The 13,771-nt window shown below is 35.5% G+C and overlaps 1 protein-coding gene across 5 annotated transcripts in view; it reads right to left on the bottom strand.

The window, feature by feature from the left end:
- Positions 1-13,771, bottom strand: part of Qki (QKI, KH domain containing RNA binding) — a 109,277-nt gene that overhangs the window by 59,027 nt on the left and 36,479 nt on the right. For all 5 annotated transcript variants that reach the window (XR_007975282.1, XM_052169935.1, XM_052169937.1 and 2 more), the window contains exon 3: positions 5,856-5,972. Coding sequence is in view for 4 of the 5 variants with exons in the window: in XM_052169935.1 (XP_052025895.1) it covers positions 5,856-5,972 (117 nt within the window). In the remaining variant the exon portion in view is untranslated. The remainder of the gene's footprint in view (positions 1-5,855; positions 5,973-13,771) is intronic.

Below are 13,771 nucleotides of genomic sequence, written 5' to 3'. Positions count from 1 at the left end.
TACATCCTCCTTTACAGTGAGCAGGAATCTAAGACTGCTGAGTTTGCAAACACCTCTAGGACAAACTTAACTAACCTAGCTTCATCAACTCTAAACACTGAATCATGGGAGGATCTGACTAAACAGGATAAGGTGTAAGGCAGGAATTCAAAGGCTTGGGCGATTTGTTCCCTCCAGTTTATAACAGGAAAGAATCTATAAATTTATAGGCTGATAATAGAAATCTAAAAAATGTTCCTACCAAGACTTCCTTTTTGAATGTAGACTTCTTTTGCCATATAGTACCTGTCATTCCACAAAATTTCAAAGTACCTAGTTATATACAAAAGACAGTTGTGCTCTATGACTTAAAAATACTTTCTCGGGGCTGGTGAGATAGCTCAGTGGTTAAGAGCACCAACTACTCTTCTGAAGGTCCTGAGTTCAAATCCCAGCAACCACATGGTGGCTCACAGCCATCCGTAATGAGATCTGACACCCTTTTCTGGAGTGTCTGAAGACAGCTACAGTGTGCTTATATATAATAAAAGAAAGAAAAAGAAAACCAGTTAAGAGGATACTGACTTTCCGGATGTCGGAAAGCCCCATCAAAAAAAAAAAAAAAAATACTTTCTCTAGTATTATGAATTCCGTTCAAGAACACAATTTTCTATTAGAAAACTTAAGATTAAATTCTCAAGAAAGGATTCTAAATATTAAGGGAATTACTGCATAAATTGAGGTTCCCTAGTTAGAAATTATAAAGTACTCCAAAATATCTAAAACATTTCTGAGTGTTGACATATCATAAACAGAAAGTTCTGTAACTGCCAACACATGATAGGTGGTAGTCAAAAAAGCAAGGGAACAGCACAAAACTGCACAGACTACATGTATATGTGAAAGGTATATAAAACATAAATGAATTTCATATTTCTACTGAGTCCTATCCCCACTACATATTTGAAATATTTCACTTTTAAATCCATCATTAGAGGTTTTCAGATGAGTAATAATCTGTATATGATACTGTGATTCATTATGAGTGTATCTGTTCTTTATTTCCTGGCAACACAGCTCTCATTTAGCATCTTTATATACTAATGAGGTAACTGATAACTAAAGGTTATGGGACAGTCCCAGCATATAAGTGGGTTGTCATGGAAACCAACATCATTTTAATTAAAAAGGTCACGTTTTCTGGTTTCCAGAAATAGGACATGAAAGGGAATGAAAGATGACTTTATCGGGGCTGGAGAGATGGCTCAGTAGTAAAGAGCACTGACTGTTCTTCCAAGGGTCCTGAGTTCAATTCCCAGCAACCACATGGTGGCTCACAATCATTCTGGTGTGTCTGAAGAGAGTGACAGTGTACTCCCATAAAAATAAATATTTTTTTTTAAAAGAGATTACCTTATCACCAATGGCCAATGTTATCACCAATTGTCATTCCCCAGAGAAGCCTCCTAAAAATTCCTAAGGAGCTCAACAACTAGAAAAATCTGGAAGGTGAATTCTCAGAAGAAAGTCTACCTTTCCCCATGTCTCATTCTATATGGCTGTTCACACATATCCCTCAGAATCTTTTAATAGCAAACAGGCAAGCCTAAATAAAATAGTATTCTGAGTAGGTCACTCTGGCAAATTAATCAAACTTGTGAGGGAGATTAGAAAAATGTCTTAGAGCTGAACAGAAACCAATGGTAGGCTGTACTTGGTTTCCGCAGTGGAGTACACTCCTAGAACTTCTCCAAATACTGCTCAAATTGAAGCAAAGTATGTGATATCAGTAAGTGCTCCCTAGGGACAGGACTACTGATTTTGAGTGTCAGAAGTCCCTAGACATCTAGTATCAGGGTATTCGGTGGTCTGGCAGTATGAAAAATACTGTCACCTATGAAAAAGTAAGACAGCATGAAAGAACTTAATAAAATGTTCAATTGGCTTAAGTTCATATGTGCATATGTTGTGGAAACACCTTAGAGAAATATGTGAGACATCAAATGGCACAATGCAGGCTTCATTTCAAGTTCTGACTATCGCTTTTCTGGCAAACCAGTTATTTAACCTCCCTGACAAAAGTTTTCTTACCTACAAAATGCAAATGATAAAGCCAAGATTAGTTGAAAAAAAATGTGTGTCAAATATTGAGAAGAGTTAATCCAAAGTACACAAAATAAATCAGACAAAATTAACACAAAGTAGCTGATTTTCACGTATAACATTTTCTAACAATGTTGTTACCACAAGCATGATGCACTATAGAAACACTGCCGTCCATGTGCTGCCTGGGACAGACCAGACATTCCTGATAGCATTCTAAGTTCTATCAGTTCATGTCCAAGATTTCTGTTAAATAGTCCTGCATGCTACTAGAATTTTACAACCAAACAAAAACCAGCACTGGTAAGCCCAATAACAATGAAGTATTAGCAAAGTATGAAAAAGAAAATAAAACTGACAAATTAACTCACATGCTTAAACCAGTGTCTTAGAATTACATCTATCTTCCAGCAATATTGAAAGCACATAGAGCTTGCATCACTATCTGTCAAACCTTCACAACAGGGAGACAAGGAGAGGCATGTCTACATCATTCTTTTATGACTTGAACTACAGTGCTAATCATTTATGAGTATATTTTCTAATGCTTACTCAATGACAAGTATTCACTAAATAGCAAGGAAATTCCATAAAAGACAGTATGCGTTGTGTTTAGTGAAGGATTCAGTCAACAAACACTATTTTTATCGTAATATTTTTGTTCCAAGTACATGAAGCAGTTAAGGAAATTAAGGTTGTTTTTCTAGCTTTTTTTTTTTTTTAATATTTTAGCATATACAGATGAAAGGAATAAAGCTAGACAAATTTCCTTTGTAACTACTAAAATATACTTATCATTCTTATTATATTATTATTATTTATGTCAGTACTTATCTGTTCGTTATGTCGTTTACCAAACAGACAAGTACCAAATGAAAACATCTTCCCTTTTCACTTCATTCTCAACACTTTAAAAAGCACATCAGGGTTGGGAAAGAAGGCTCAGAGGGTGAAATACTTGCTATCTAAGAGTGAGAACCCATGTAAAAGTCATGTGAGTATAAGATCCACCCATAATCCTAATACACAAGAAATAAAGACACAGAGAATCCCTGGAACTATTCAGATATTGGCTTCTGCCAACAAATGGGGAGACCACCAATCAATACATACGGTGGAGAATTCACACGAGACCCTGACACAATACATAAAGAGAGAGCAATTAACGGAGACTGAAGGGATATCAGTTACACAAGAGCCACTCAAGCGAACAGGTCACTCTAGCATTTTAACACACTGAAAATGTACTCATCCTCAGGTGTTTCATGTTCTTTACTATTGTTTTCTGCATGCGTACAATATATACATAAATATATTCTGTATATGTATGGCATGTTATATATATAATATACACAATATATACAACATGTATATACATATAACGTGTACAACCTCAAAATTTTCATATCTCAAGAGACAACAGGAGAAAATAAAATGTAAGAACTGTTTCCCAGTAAGGTTAAGAATTAGACACTCCCAACAATAGAAAAAAACTCTACAATGATCATGGGATACTCAGAAGTACCAAGACAACAGGAAATGCTACCATTTACAAAAGTAAAATAATTGTAGTATTCTCTTACTACATAAGCACTGCCTCTAGCTTAAAACAAAATATATTGTCACTATCCTTTGAGTACGTGCTCATACCCACCTCCTTGTTCTAAGTGTTTTGCACTTATAATTGGTTTAACCTGCAAAATGCTACACAAGGCGGAATCAAGATTCTAACCTAAACAATCTGAGTAATGCTCACTCTTTATCATTCTGCTGTGCCAAAGACAGGAGAAAATAGTCTTTGCTCATGTCTAAAAACACAGTTCCAATTTCTAATTCTCAACTGTTGAGTATTGTATGACCAGAGATAGATTAATGAAGTCAACCCAAATTAATAGCAACTTGAAAAGGAGTAGCAGTATTTTCTTTGAAAAACAACATTTCTTAACTAGTGGACATCAACCACTATTTTGTGAAGATGGAAGATCGGGGTGCCTTAAATTGTCAAAACTTTGCATTCAATGTTCTTAAGCAGCTACATGCATCATCACTGTTCAGAGGCCACTGTCACACCCTATTGTGGAAGCCAAACTTTCAGATTACAACACACCTAATTTTCAATGTTGGTTTAAAATTTTTATTTAGAAAAATTTAAATACATCTAAAGATGTTCTACCTTGGGGAAACATAATTCCCACAAAAATATCTCTAAATTATATAAAAGGCTCTATTTAAAGATATGATCAAAGACTTTGATGCAAATCTCCTACCCATTCTTTGTGCTAAACAGAGGGCAGTTGTAGTCAGCTAGTGAGGCTCAGGTGACATGCTCATCTCATGTTCATGGTGGGTGGGTTTTTTTTTTCCTGAAAATTCCACAAAGTCTCCTAACATAAACTGACCCCAGATTTACCATCTGATAGGGTTTTTTTAAAGTGTTATTTAAATTAAAAAAAAAAATCATCCTTAGGAATAACAGCTTTAATAAATATGATTTAAAATCTTTTTCGTCAAAGATAAAAAATTTACAACTGTCTACCTTATAATCTTTGGGATGAAAGGCGAATAAAATCTTCCTAACAACAATATTTAAAGCCAATAGTTCAGCATCAATTGACTGATTAAACTGACTAAACAATCCCCATGTTTTCTCTTCTTTCCCTCCGTCTCTTGATCACACACTCAAAATAATTATAATAGTAGTAGCAGTAATAGTAACAACATAATCAAGTAGAAATGTCAGTAGGAGTTAAAAATAGGAAGCAGATTCATTTACTAAAGTAAGATGTCTAAATAAACACTTTTAATCAAGAAAAAAAATTGCTAAAACCAACTGCCCCAACTCAGCTGGCCAATTTCATTGAGGGCTTATCAAAATAAACTTTTTAGGATTTATATCCTAAAAAACCGTTTTATATCTATAACCCTAGCTATCCAAAAAAAATGAAGTATGATAATAAAAAGCTTAAAAGTCAGTCTGGGCAACTTATCAAGGTATCATCTCAAAATATATATATTTTTAAAATCTGTAGAGGAGGCTGTTGCTGGGGATATGAGTTCCCGTCTAAAACCTGAAGACCTGGTGGTGATAACTGTGGTAGAGCACTTGCTCGGCATGACAAGGCCCTGGGCCCTATCACAAAAACAAAAATGCTGTCTTCCCAAGTTTTAGTTCCATATTTTTGCACAGTAGTCAAATTCTTATAGGTTGTTCTAAATTGTAAGTGGCAAAGCATGCTATCATACTGGAGTGACAGATACTTCAGTTCATGAATTATAATAAGCAAAATAACTATGATAATGTCTTAAAATGGCTCCAAAGTTCTTACCTAAAATCTTAAATATTTTGGATTATGCCCAACATCTATGAGATGTGGAAATTGATTACTGTACTAGCTAATTTTGTGTCAACTTTATACAAACTTGTCATCAGCGAGGAAAGAGCCTCAGTTGAGGTAGGAATTTTTCTCAATTAGTAATCAGTGGTGGAAGGCCCAATCCACAGTGGGTAGTACCACTCCTGAGCAGGCGGTTCTGGATTTTCTTAAAAAGCAAGTGAGCAACCATGGGAAGCAAGCCAGTAGGCAGAACATCTCCATGACCTCTGCATCAATTTCTGCCTCCAGGTCCCTGCCCTATAGAAGTGTAAGCTCCCTAACTTGCTTTTTGGTCATGGTGTTTTCTCACAACAGTAGAACCCTAAGACAATTACTAGCAGGCAAAAATACAAGTCACTCGTTCACTCACAGGAAGACAGGATATTATCAAGGACTTACCTTCTTTTTATCCCTCATCGAGCCTTTGCCTCGGACCATTATTTTACATCCTGTTTCAGCTTCAAGTTGTTTAGCTGTTAGTCCTCTAGGTCCAAGGATTCTCCCAACAAAATTAAACTGCGGGAAAGATAATATAAATTATTTACTTGCTGAAAGTTGTATCGGAATGCATACATATGGGTCTCCTTTCTTAAACATGAACAAAGAAGTAAAACCTAGAACTCATTAATTCATTAATTTCTTGACACATGAATATAAATCATTGTTTTACATGGAATTTTCATATGTATTAATGCAAACTATAAAGAATGATCTAGCTAAATAAAGGCATTTATTGAGTTGTCCATCACCACAGAATCTCAGTCAGAGTAAAATTTTAATACAACACTGGGAACCATGCACACCATGAATCTTTTCTGCAAAATAAAAGTTCTTTAACAAGAATAGTTGGGAAAGAGTCCTGCTTTATGGTCATAGCAAGAAAAATTCTCTCCAGACACAACTGTGTAAGTGACCATAACACTGCTGCTAGTACATTAACACTCAATTCTACCCTGTGCTGATTATACAATTCTCTTGAGCATTCTTTTCAAAATGACATTTTGTAAGCAATCTTATGCATCCTTATTTGCCTTTCTTTTTTCCATTCCTACTTTTAACTTTAGTTCTAAAAGTTTAGGTAAGTAATCTAAACTTTCTATGAAAAAGACAGTGACAAAAGTGATTGTATAAACAAAACCTCAGCATCTTTTAACAGAAACTCCCATTACTCAAATTTACACAATTTTAAAGGTCACTAGGAAGGGCATACCTCTACTCACTGGTAAAAACTAGTTTGCTATGAACATCATGCAATGTTATACTTGTAACAGCCTCACTCACACATCTTAAATGAACCACACCCTTCTCAGAGCATGCCGTGAAAGGTGTGCAAGTATACACAGGTCAGTGTTTGGAGCAATCTATTCCATTAATCTATTTATTCTTGCTATATCATTCTATATTGATTTGTGAATATATCAAGAATATTTTAACTACTCCTTGACATCTTCCATTCCTGCATGTTTTTCACTAATATTTTAGATACCCTTTAGAGTATGCATTGGGACCAACCCCACTGAAACTTTAAAACCAAGAATGGCCTAATTTATTAATTTAGTAAGGTTGTCTTACTAAAGACAACCTTACTAAATTAATAAATTTACTCTCAAGAATGTAAAAGGTTTGTCTTACTCTCAAGAATGTAAAAGGTTTGTTCACTGTGCCTTAGGAGCAGTGCTATAGGAAAACTTAAGTTTTCCTATATGGTTATATATTTTTAGGGGTAGTCATTTCTAGTATGTGAATAGATAATTAGTCTTCATTATCAACCTTTACCCAGCAACACTCCTTCCTAATTATTGGTTTTTATAACTGTTCTGGGGGGAGGGGTGCTAGGGTGTTCATACTTAAGTGGCATTGTCACTTGAAAATCATGTCTTATGTTTTCTTTTCTACCTACAGCATACCTTGAGTTCCCAAATGTGTATCATCCTCAACTTGCTACTAGCTTAAAAGAACAAGGCTAATAAAGTTCTCGGTAAGCTAACCATCTTATATACAGATCATAGAGAGCTATAATTAATTTTTAAAATGTTAAACCAATCTTATATTCCTGAAATGAACTCAACTTGGTCCTTATACATTTCTCTTCCTTTTTATACTACAGAACTAGATTCAGTTTCCCAACACTTCCTTTTAAGAGAGAAAGGGAGAGAAAGAGGGAGGAAGGATACATTTGCAATATAAATGTATTGACCCCCCTCTCCCCTCCCCAGGGTCTTGGGCATTGGCTCAGCAGTTAGCACTGGCTGTTCTTCCAAAAGACGTGTGTTCAATTCTCTGAGCCCATATAGTAACTCACAATTGTCTATAATTCCAGTCCCAGGGATTTGAAAGCCCTCTTTCTGGTCTCCTTGACACCAGCTATGCATGTGGTACACAAATGTATTCAGGGCAAAAAAATTTCATACATAAAAATAAAAATAATTTTTTAAACATTAAAATACATTCAGGAATGGAACTTGTCTATAATTTTCTTCTGAAACAACGACAGTCAAAACCAGTTGCTTTAATGAACTCAATCACAAAGGTAAAAAATTCAATAAACAGCTCTCTGAAACTGCCATTTTTAGGTTGGCTTATTAAAATGACATTTTTGGTTCCCCCTTAATTTTATACATTTCTCTTTTAACTGAAATCCACTCTTAGCTTTTGATTTCCTTCCTTTCTTCCTGAAAGGTTTAATCTGCCGGTTTTTCCAAATCTGAAATGGATACTTCCGTATTGCCCCCTCCCCATGGTATACATAAGCTGGCTTTAAGAACTATTTTCATTATCATTCAAGTCACAGTAAGTTGATAGCTACAAAATATAAAATGACTTTTTATTTCAAAGATGTAAGAATTTCCTAATTATCTTTGGTTTGATTTCTAGCTTCCTATGCTACAGACAAAAAACAACAAACAACATCAACAAAAACTATGTAAATTATTAACTTTGAAGATTTGTTTAGACATGCTTTTCAACACAGGATATTGTCAATTAAAAATAGAAATAAGCTGTGTGCATGTGCATGCTCTCCTAGGCATGTCCGTGTGGAGGCAGACTAGGCATCCCCTGTTGATCTCTGCCTCATTCCTCCGACATGGTCACTCACTGCATGCGAAGCTCAGGTTCACCTAGGCTGAGGGGTCATGACCTGACTGAGTCTACCTGCTGCCACATGTGGCTTTTGTGAGGGTGCTAGAGAGTCAAACTCAGATCCTTATGCGTTTGTGAGCCCTTGACCCTCTGAGCCATCTCCGTAAGTGTTCCCAGTCACACTTTTATAAATATTAAGTGGGTAATTAAAGATGAGGTAAAGTCTACTATGACTAGGCCTGTTGCTTGTTCCTGTGCTAGAGGTGCAGCTGGGGCCTCTGCTATATTAACAAGTACTCTATCACTGAGCTATCACAAGTAACCTAAGGTTACTTGTCCTTCTACATTTATTTTGCTTTTCTGTCTTTAAAAGTTCTTAACAGCTTTCTGCCACTAATCTTACATTACTATTAATATGGACACAAAATTTTTACTTGACTTTCCATACTCTATATTTGAATGTTACCTTTAATCTTTTTCCTTGTATTTCAGTTAAGATTTCCATAAGCAGTATCAAAATGAACTTGTTTTCAATCTATCAATCTTTGTGTTTTAATTGACCCCGTTTGCACTACATGATTTTTATCTACTTTCTTACTAATATATGCTTTCTATATATGCCACCTTTCTATGTTCCTTTTTCTTTTCTACCCAGCCTCCCTTTCTCATGGCAGGGGAAAAATAACACACCAGAACATATATTTATTTTCTTTTTCTTATTAACATGGAAGTTCCACCACCTGCTCACTTTCCTTGAAGTTGCATGCTTTAAAAGCCACTGTAACTTTTAAATCTTTTAAATCCACAAGTATATCATCCCCCCAACTCCTGTGTGCCACCACTCTCAAATTCATGGTGGCTTCTCTCCCCCACCCCACCCCGCTCTCTGTGCTGGGTCCATTTAGTGCTCACGTGTACTTTTTCAGGGCTGAGCATTTAGTATTGGTACTGGGTAGCTAATTAAGAGGAACCTCCTGGGAAAGAGTGATTCTCTTCTCTCTCAGTAGGCATTAAAAACCTGTGGCTTTGTATAACTTTTTAAATGTTGTCCTTTTTTCTGTGTAGATTCAGAATTAACTTCACAGAGAAGTGGGGGAGAGAGAAGAAAGGTAACAAAAAAAAATCAATCATTCATCTACAAGTTCCTCATTTTTATTAAAGTCTATATATTTCCATATCTGTTCCTCTAAAAAAACCTGGACAGAGACAGTCACCTTCTTATTCCATCACATACTTTGTTTAGTTGTGGTATGTTTCAATGGAACAGGGAATGGCCTTACAGTTTCAAACTGAATTAACAAATCATGTACTCAAGAGTTGCTAGCAATAAGTAATGAAACAGATGTGAGTTATTTAAGAAAGAAGCCAAGTTTCCTTGCTCAAAAGTCTGCATATACCCTTCTGAAAAGCAGCAGTACTGCCAGCTATTCCTCAGTGACAGTTGTACTCTAACCAGATCTTTAACCCAATCATGTGAAAGTGTTAAATCCAACGTGCTCCGTGGCTTCAGAATGGGTATTCTAAATTAGATATGCATTTTTTTAATTTGCAAGTTCTTTAAGAATAAGTTAGTTTTTAAAAAATTATATATCAAACATAGGAAAACAGTCTGAAATGCATGATGAATAGAAACCTGTTTGACCTGAGTACATTTGTAGGGGAATGAGTCTGTGTACAGACACATCATATGTGTGAATGAAAGTGTCAAATATAAAAGCCAGAATTCTGACAACTTTGGGTATCAGTTGTCTTCCAAACTAAGACAGGGTATCTTTGCTATTTTCAACTATGTATACCAGGAGACTTGTCCTGTGAGTGTCAAAGGACATGAGGTTTTGTCACAACTGTACTTGGTGCTGGGAGTTCAAACATCCTTGTACAGCACGCATTTTACCTACTTAGCCATCTTCCCAGCCCCTATGAAAACATTATAGCATGCTGATTAATCAAGCCAGTTGGTCTACCCCACCATTTTTCCATTGAAAAAAGGCATATCCTACTCTCCTGACATAATAAGTATCTTCTGCTATAACTATAGCCATAAGACTATAAAGAAAAAAGTTAATTCTTACAAATATTAATTGCATTAAAATTATTTTTAAAACAGATAAAACAAAGAGTCCATGACAGATAAAATTTTCTTAACCCTAAAAACCAACTACTACTATACCCATGAACCAACAAATAATTCAAATATGTTAAAGTGCATACCATAGGTACTCTCTTGCAATTGGGATTGTCAAGGTCATCCTCAAAATGTTTTAAGTGGGCATGAAAAAAATTTAATCATAGCAGCTGCTTTGTCTATTGCAAACAATTTCTAGGTTAATGTGCTATGCCTAGCATTAAAACTCATTCTGTATTGATTTATCATGTCATTTCTGCATCTTCATTCAATTAAAACAATGTCAAAACGCTTTGAAAGAAAATCATTTCAAACAGCCTCAGTTAAGTGCAACTTGAAAAGCCAACAGAAGGGAAAGAAAAGAGAAAAAAAAAAAAAGGAAAAAGGAAAAGATACTAATTGACCTCACTGTTTAACTCCAGACCTTTGCTCCAGCTCACCAATTATAGTTCTACCAAGTGGCATGTTAGTTTCTAAAGGTTTAACAATCATATCTAGTGCTATTTAATTTTTGCTCACAACATTTTAAATACAGATGATAAGATTCTTTCCGGTAATAAAATATAAACTGTGAAAACTCCAGGAGCTTCCTTAAAGGAGTACAATTAAAAACAAAATCTCCCTGTGAGATATATTCAAACAAATGACTAATTAAAAACTGAATTTGCAAAATCATCTCAGTATCACTTTTAAGAATCACTAGACAGTAATCTCTGCTGTAAATTTTGGAATCAAAAAGTTATAAAATAACATGTAAATTTTGAGTTGCTTTTTTGTACAAGAGAAAATCTGGGGGTTGCAGAGACAGTTCAGTGATTGAGAGCAAATGAAGCTCTTTCAGTACCTGAATCTGGTTCTTAGCACCAAAGTCTGCCTACTCAAAACTATCTATAATTCCAGCAACAGATGCTTAGACCTTCTCTTCTGGAATACGAGGTTACCTGAACTCACATGTGTTCAACACCCCAACTCCCATAAACTCATACTTAGAAGAACAAACACTTAAAATGGTGTTTATATACCTAGCTTGTTCATTATTTTTAACGCTGTTATTACCTTAGCAGTGATGGAAATGAAACCAAGTGCCTCCTCACACATGATAGATAGGCAAGCACTCTACTAGCCCTCTGTCCACTATTTCTATAATTTTAACCAGATGTTTTACAAATGCCTACATTTTATACCACATAATAAACAGAGTAGAAATTATACACAACCAATGAAATGAATGCATGTGTGTGTGTGTGTGTGTGTAGCAGAATTTTCCCTGTCCAAATAATTTAAATATTAATAGAAGAAACCTGTGATTGGACAAGGAAAGGGGAGGTAGAGCTAAGAGTTTCAGAAACAGGGACAGGAGGAAAGAGAGGAAGGAGAGGAAGACAGATTTTGCATGGCTTTAAATACCCACAGGTAGCTATAATATCATATAGGGATAGAATAATTGGGATAACTTGTCTCATCTAGGTGGGCAGCTTGTATCATTATCAAGTGGCTCTGAAATTATTGTGTGGGCATCTTGTGAATTGAGAATTTGATATGTAAATCTGACTGATTAATTACAAGCTTCTAGAGTTTTGATTTTACTGGGATAAGGGGAGTTGGGACCGCTGACCACAGTGAGTGGACGTCTAGGAATGTGAGTGGAATCAGTAGCAAGAGAATTGCGATCAGTCACTACATCTGCTTTTTTAATATTTCCCGCAACATGTACTTGTTGCAGAAAACAAAACACGGTCACCTCTAATCTAGGTAACAATGGAGCTTATTTTGGGTAACTACTTACCAGGGTTGAATTTTTTTTTTTTTACCCAAAAATATCTAAATAAATATATTAAGATGTCTTGGGAAGAGTTCAGGGCAGTGAGTGTGTCTTATCTCATTTAAAGATTCATATTAATTCTGGATAAGTAGTCAAGGTCTCCTAGAGAAACTTTACACAACATAAAAAACATTTAATAAACCACTCATATATTGGTCATTCCTAAACATCTGTGTTTATGTCCTATGACTCCAAGTGCTATGTAATAAAAGGCTTCTTACCAAACTATTCAACATTAAAACTCCTACTCTGAACAAAGGAAAATTGTTAAGCAGTTAAAAGACTTTAAAAATAAAAAAGACAGGGTGTCTCATAGCCCAGCTGTCCTGGAAAGCACCCAGAAGACTAGGGTAGCCTCAAAATCAAAGGTTCACATACTCTGCCAATCAGCTGCTTGGACTAAGAATGTGCATCACCACACCTGGCTTAAGAACAAGACTTTAAATTGGCGTATGAATTAAAGTATCCTAAGTTAAGGCAAATCTTCACTCAGTAAGATGCTGAAACCATTCAAAACAGACTTAGGCAAGACTGGTGATGGTCTTTTTTAGAAGCAAAATATATAGGTTAGAAAAGGAAATTGAGTCTATAAGGTTTTCTGCCACAAGCAGATGAGAGTGTCTATTACAGGGTGTGTTAAACCATTAGACACAGAGCCTTTTGATGAGCCTCTGAAGCCTTATTTTTGCTGTTGCTCCTTTATACAAACCTCTAAGTAACTTCTTATTCTGTTCAAAGTATTGGGCACTTCTACATTTTCTTCCTGCCTTACTTGCCTTGCTCCTTTATTCCTACCCAAAACTCAAGACTCCTCTCTCCATTCATCACACAGCAATAAACAACGAGTAGTTTCTTTCCCTAAAGACAGGTTGGTTTTTGTTCCCTCCTAGTAACAATTTTGCTTCTTCCTCTCACAGCCCTTATGTTTCTAAAGTCAGAAGCAATTGTCTAGGTTTGTTAAACCTACCATGCTTTACACAATAAATGCAAGCTATAAATACACACACACACACACACACCAAACATTTTCAGACAATGAAAACAGTAAACAAGGAGAGTGTCCCTAACTTGAAAACACAAAATCCAAAAAGTTTCAAATATCAATAAATCACTCCCCTCACCCCTGGGGGGGTGGGGGTTGAAATCTTTTGAATTTTACAGCACTTCAGATTAGATAAACCTAACACAGTCAAACTTACATAAGCATTCAAAAATACTCCAAACAGCTGAAATCTAAGAAAGGAAAAATTGATAAATATTACCAACAAAAAATTGATTTTATGCTCC

Source organism: Apodemus sylvaticus, chromosome 23, assembly GCF_947179515.1.
Source record: "Apodemus sylvaticus chromosome 23, mApoSyl1.1, whole genome shotgun sequence".
Taxonomy (NCBI): Eukaryota; Metazoa; Chordata; class Mammalia; order Rodentia; family Muridae; genus Apodemus; species Apodemus sylvaticus.
Note: the sequence above shows the minus strand (reverse complement) of the source record. Positions and strands in the feature narration are given on the sequence as shown.